General features: G+C 31.6%; 1 protein-coding gene across 1 annotated transcript in view; it reads left to right on the top strand.

Annotated features, from left to right (window-relative positions):
• Positions 1-6649, top strand: part of stxbp6 (syntaxin binding protein 6 (amisyn)) — a 43436-nt gene extending 36787 nt beyond the window's left edge. The window contains exons 5-6 of the mRNA XM_073827148.1: positions 4285-4442; positions 5503-6649. Of these exons, the coding sequence (XP_073683249.1) occupies positions 4285-4442; positions 5503-5526 (182 nt within the window). The 3' untranslated portion in view covers positions 5527-6649. The remainder of the gene's footprint in view (positions 1-4284; positions 4443-5502) is intronic.
• Positions 6650-7032: the final 383 nt, after the last annotated feature.

Below are 7032 nucleotides of genomic sequence, written 5' to 3'. Positions count from 1 at the left end.
CAAATCCAAATCAAATAAATTAATACAAATAACAGAAATCTCTTAATATAAACAAAACTAAGGCTATGCATGTGCTTTTTCCATTAAAAATGGACATCTGCTGTATTTTAATCACGAATCAACAAAGATGCTGCATACATGTTATTTAGATTATAACTAGATTGTATAATGTCAAAATTTAAAGCCAAAATAGAATGGTCATACTTTAGCTTTGTGAAACTATACTACATAAAACATACCTGCATGAAACAAAAACGGCAGACGGGCTGAATGAAAGTGCAAATTCGCTTTCTGACAGCAGGTGGCGCTTATGGAACAGCAACAATGTACGTTTTCTTCAAAATCAGTGCTTTTAATACTACTTTTTATAGGCATTATAGGGAGGCAATACGGCATCTAAACATTTCTGAAGACAGTTAGTTTCCCTAACTGCACTTCAATTCATTAACCATCTGAACCGACTTGAGTCTCACATTTGTAACTATTTTCAACCCTACTCATATAATATTTTGTTCTTTATTGTTCCACTGATTTTTGTGCAGTACAGCAAATCTGTTCTGTTCTGCTCTTTGTTACTTTTAGCAAGTTTTCTTTGATGTTTATAGCATATAACCTAAGGATATGATTAATGGATGGTTTTCTTTTACTCTAATTACCCTGACACTCACTTTTTCAGATTCTTTTCTGTTTGTTGACACATTACTGGGTGTAATTTAGAGGTGTAACAATACATTGGTTTTCTCAGTGCAGCCCTGCTTATGCAGCTGCATTAATCTTGATTTGTGACTAAATAATGTAAATAATCAGTGTTGGTTAGTAATCAATTTCAAATGTCAAAAGATTCTCATTTTAAGTGGCTTACGATATATAATTTTAAAAAATAAATTACACATACTATAAAGGATTGCACCTGTTGTTTTTCTACCACTCTTTTTGTTACATTGTCTAACATTTTTTAAGGCACAGGCATTGATGTTGGGTTATGTCTTTAGATTATTCATGCATTTGTTTAATCAGAACATGTTCTGCGTTGCAGCAGCACTATTGCGAGTGCAGACAGTTCACGTTTGTATGCTACAATTAAAGTGTTGGTTTGTCTAGGAAGGTGCTGATGCTATTTTAACTGTATCCTGGGGGAAGCTCCTTCTCTGATTGCCATTCATTCCTCCCACTTAATAAATAACAGCTTTTAGTGTTGCTCTTGTCTTTATTCTTTTAGTGGCACTCTGACTCAGCGACAGGACAGACTGTTATTGTGGGAAATAGAGCTGAGGGTCAGATTCCTGCTTCTGTTGCCTGGCAGGACTCAGTGAAGCTGAGCAGACATGAATACACCTGATTGTGAGCTTAAAGACATACACTACCAGTCAAAAGTTTTTGAACATTAAGATGTTTTTTTAAAGAAGTCTCCTTTGCTCAGCAAGCCTGCAATTTATTTGATCCAAAATACAGCAAAAGCTGTAATATTGTGAAATATTTATACTGTTTAAATTAACTGCTTTCTATCTTAATATATTTTAAAATGTAATTTATTCCTGTGATCAAAGCTAATTTATTTTAGCTAATTTACTCCAGTCTTAAGTGTCAAATGTTCCTGCAGAAATCATTCTAATATGCTGTTTAAAAATCGTATTGTATTATTATTATTATTATTATTATTATTATTATTATTATTATTATTATTATTATTATTATTATTATTATTATCAATTTTTAAACCAGTTGAGTACATTTAGTTAGGAATTCTTAAATTAATACAAAGATCCAAAGCATTTATCTGAAACAAAAAGCTTTTGTAACATTATACGCTATGCCATTCAAAAGCTTGGAGTCAGTATAATAATAAATTTTTTTGTTTTGTTTTTTTTTGAGAAAGAAATTATAGAAATTATTTTTTTATTTAGCAAGGATGCTTTAAATTTTATCAAAAGTGATGTTAAAGACATTTATGAAGTTGCAAAAGATAGCTATTTTAGATAAATGCTGTTCTTCTGAACTTTCTATTCAGCAAAGAAACCTGAAAAAAATTCTGCTCAGCCTGTTTTCAACATAATTGTTTTTGAGCAGCAAATAAGAATATTAGATGATATTAGAAGGATCATGTGACTGGAGTAATGATGCTAAAAATTCAGCTTTGAAATATCAGGGATAAATTACATTTGATAATATATTAAAAAAACAAAACAGTTATTTTAAATGGCAAAAATATTTCAAAATGTAACTGTTTTCAAATAAATGCAGGCTTGGTGAGCAGAAGACACTTAAAAAAAAATCTTACTGTCCAAAAACTTTTGACTGGTAGTGTATAATACTTATAGAGATATGGAGAATGGTTATTTTTCATTGAACAAAAAGCTTCATTATAGTGGGAAAACATTCTTTAGATTATTAAAATGTTCTTCATTATATAGTAATGAATTATTTTATAAATTTATTTTATTTTTTTAAATATTTGTGCAAAGTTTTTATTAAGTTTAGCTTTTTATTAATTAATTTTATTTTAGTACATCTTTAAGTTTTTAAATGTTTATTTAAATTAATGATTTTATTTCAAATAATGAACATGTTTTTATGGTATGCTAAGTCATTTTAAAAGTTTAAATTTAAAACTTTAAATCATCAGTAACATAATCCTGCAACATATTAATGCATGGGCATATGGCACCAGTTTTAACATTTGTCTCTCTGTAGTTAATGATCTGTAGTTAATGTAATAATCGCTCATGTGCAGCTGAAGAAGACAGTCTCTCTGGTCCCTCCGGTCTAAGTCTCACACCAGTGCAAAACAAATAAAGTGAAGCTGCTCAGGTGTGGGACGAAAACCGTGGGGGTTCATTCTCAAACACCATGGACAGATGCTGTATGGACTAAACAGCATGTTGTGCCCAAATGGCTTTCATAATACTGGACACATATGACCAGTTCAACACATCTTATAATGGAAAACCTTGTGCCACCATGTTTTGTTCCACCATTAGGATGTGATTGTGATTTTCAGGATCATTTCTGAATGAGTCTGCATGATTTTTAGCTTACCATTGTGTTGTGGTCCTCTTAAAAGTTCCACTTTATGTCAATCTAAGTCATGCTATGCTGGAATTAAACTTACTGTAAGCGTACTAAATATACAATTGTAGTGTGCTTTTAATCTTAAAAGTAAATTTTAAAAAATGGTTCTTGCAGATGTTACTGATTTCTTAATAAGAGTGAAATAAAAGGTCGCTTAAGCTTTAAAGTTTGACGAGAGACACTTTCATTACTGTTTTAAATACACTTTTAAAAAGTGCACTTTTTCTTAATGTCAAATTAAAAGTTTTGCTATGCATGTGCTTTTCATTAAAAATTAGAGGCGACCACTGTATTTTAATCACGACCCAAACAAAAGATGCTGCATACATGTTATTGAGATTGTAATTGGATTGTATCATTTCCAAATTTAAAGCAAAAACAGAATAGTCTGACTTTAGCTTTGTGAAACTATACTACATAAAACCTGCATGAAACAAAAACAGCAGACTGGCTTATAGAAAGTGCAAATTCACTTTCTGACAAAGTACATTTTACACCATGTTTTATTAATCTTTGTCATTGGCAAATGTAAAGTACTTGGTTATTATTTTAACAATAGAGTGTTATTCAATATTACGTTTAAAGTTAATTTTAAATATACAATATATAATATATTTTACTAAAGTAGCAACTTCATTAAAGCATCTATTATAAATGAATTTAAATACATGCCAACATTTTCTAATATAAATGTCATTAGTGTATTATTTAGTTTGTCATAAATGCTTGTCAATACATTCAGCAGTAATTTTAGCCATATTTCAAAGACGATAGAAGTAATAATGAAATTACATATAAAGATGTACTTAAGTGGGTCAAAAAGCACTCTTAAGTTTAACTTGGTACATTTAATATAAATGTAAACTAATGCATCTTTATTTGATGTATATATGTTCCTTGGGGATTCCTTATGTTTTAAGAAAGTTTTGTTTTCAACCCTCATGTCTAAGAGGCGTGTCCTTTAAGGCTTGGCTGGCCAAGGATCGGCTGAACTTGCAGGATGTTTTAATGGTGCAAAGACTCTTAAATGCCAAAAGATCAAGGCAAATTAGATTTCTCATATGACAATTTTAAATATATTCTTATGTATATCATTTCTGGAATTAGAATGCAGAGGTGTACTTTTTTTTTTCCCACAAGGCTAGACTGTTACTTCTAGCATGCGTTCTGTGGAGGTGTTTTTCCTCACGCTGTTTCTCTTGATGTTGTGTGTAGGTAACAGTATCCTGCACGAGGCAGCAGACAGTGTTAGCAGTGCGGTGCAGAAGGCCAGTCAGGCGCTGAACGAGCGCGGCGAGAGACTGGGACGCGTGGAGCAGAAGACGGGCGAGATGATGAACAGCGCCCAGCATTTTGCAGACACTGCACACAAGGTAAAGTGTACCACATGTTTGCCTTTGCTCTTTGTCTTTTTGACCAGTTTCTTAAGATTTTCTAAAACGTAAGTAAAAAAAGCATTTGTGTTGCTGTGCTGCCTTCATGTGGCGACTGCGTGAAAGAGACACAGCCAGTGTCTCACCTACACTACTGTTCAAAAATATGGCCTCAGGAAGATTTATTTAATGTTTCTTCTGCTCACCAAGGCTGATCTGTTTGATCAGAAATACTGTAATACAGAAATGTTGCGAAATATGTTAAAATTGAATTAATTTCTGTGATCTAAGCTGGATTTTCGGCATCATTACTCTAGTCTTTAGTATCAAATGATCCTTCAGAAGTAATTCTAAAAAGCTGATTTGCTGCTCAAGAAACATTTCTGATTATTATCAATGTTGAAAACAGTTGTGCTGCCCAATATTTTAGTATGTTTGAAATAATATAACATTAATACTTGACTGTAATAGTAATGTTTTTACTGTGACTTTTGATTCATTAAACACTACAAAAAATGCTTTTCTTACTTAGATTTTTTGTCTTTTTTTCAGCCAAAATATCTAAAAATTCTTAAATCAAGGATTTTCTAGACAGGTTAAAATTTTCAGAAAAAACAAGTCAAAATTAAGTGCATTTTTGCTTAAAACAAGCAAAATAATCTGCCAATGGGGTAAGAAAAATAATCTTGCTTTCTCTTTGAAATAAGATTATTTTTCTTACCCCACTGGCAGATTATTTAACTCACTTAATTTTTTTTTTTTTTTTTATGAAAACAAGAAAATAATGTTTTACTCGTATAGAAAATCCATCTTGATTTAAGAATATTTAGATATTTTATCTGGAAACAAGACAAAAATATAAGCAAGAAAAGCATTGTTTGCATCATTTTTAAATAAAAGTATTGGTTTTAATAAAATACTTTAGAACAGTAGTGTATGTAAATGTATTTTACCAAATTAATTAAATAAGCATGTATGGAAAAAGATGTTTTTTAGACATTTTGTAGTGCATTTGTTCAGAAATGTGCAATTTGGTCATTAACGGTCTCTCTCTTTTCAGCTTGCCATGAAGCACAAGTGTTAAGCCTTTGCCACCTTTGCCATATTTTTGGAGAATCTGGTACAAATTCCTCACCCCAGCTCAACCTCTGCTATCAGAGAGCTTTACGGGACGCGCATAAAGTATCATATGAAAGACATTGTGTATCAACATAGCTGAGGCCTTGAAAAGATCATTCCTCCTCTACACATGGATGGGATTTTTGGTTATTGCAGGCTCAAAGCCTTATTTCTGTCTCCTCACTCTGTGACGGACCTTTCTCATTTTAAAATATTCCTCTAAAAGATGTACAGTAAAATAATTCCAAGGTTCAAATGCCTGCTGATACAAGATACTGCTTCTAGATTGTTTTAACCTAAGGATTGTTTGATAAGTGCCATGGTAAAAGAATTTTAGTGAAATTACTAAACATATTTTTTGTAAAAATCCATATAAGGGTTTTGTAAAAAAAAAAAAAAAACTTCTTTTTTGACACCTTTTTGTTTCATCTTTTGTCACTACATGCAAATGTCGATTCATTTTTATGATTAAAATGAAGTTCTAAAAGTCTAGTTTTAATGCCCAGTGTCTCACATTTTAAATAATCTAGTTTATTTTACTTTATAGAGAAAATATCAGGCAGCTTTGGTTAAACTAGTCTACAAGAGTAGCTTTACAGTTACTTTAATTCCACCAATTTCTGCTTACCTTCAAATACCAACATCCCTTCAAAAGTAACTTTATTTCTTATTTTTCCTGTAAAGCTCACACTACAGATCTGAAACCAGCCAGTACTACAGAAACACTTGCGCTACAAATCTGTAAATGTAAACTGACAGTGTTTTGTCTACTAGGGAATACTGCAGATCTCTGAGGAGTGTGAAAAATTAGCTGCTTTTTCAGTTTGTCTTTTGTTTTTGTTTTTATAAGCATTTTTGGTGTAACACAAATGTTTACACATAACTAACAATGTATTGAAGTCATTTACCATTTTTACAATGAATCACGTCCTGGATTAGCTGACTTGTCAATTATTATCTGAAGCATTTTAAATAGGTTTTCTTTTGAGGAACCTCTGACTAAAAAAGCATATGGCATATACATACTTGTTGTGTTTTGCAATGTTATTTTCTTATTTTTTAGATTATTAAAAAGTGACCAAAGTATGTACAGTGCTGCTTAGTCTTGCATTTCATGCATTTAATTAATATACAGTACATAATCATATCTGTGCGTAGAACCCTGCCTTACAATCTTATTCAATACTTTTGTTTTACTTCTGTCATTTGTGACATGATTTATAGCTTCTTTTATGTTAAGTGCCATCAGCAGTCATATGGTTTGTTTTATGGATGTTGAGAACAGCTCTGATGTGCTGATGTCTGTTTCTTGCTGTCTGACTGCAAAGCTGGGGAATACTGCCAGAGACTGTCGTCATTGTCAGAGAAAAACAGATGAATTATGAAATTGTCATGTGTAACCCAGGCCTAGATGATCATGTTTTTCATGTTATGCTTTCATGATGAAAAACAATCCCTGTTTGCAGTGATC

Source organism: Garra rufa, chromosome 21, assembly GCF_049309525.1.
Source record: "Garra rufa chromosome 21, GarRuf1.0, whole genome shotgun sequence".
In the NCBI taxonomy this organism is placed as follows: domain Eukaryota; kingdom Metazoa; phylum Chordata; class Actinopteri; order Cypriniformes; family Cyprinidae; genus Garra; species Garra rufa.
The sequence above is the reverse complement of the archived record's forward strand: the minus strand, read 5'-3'. Positions and strand labels throughout refer to the sequence as shown.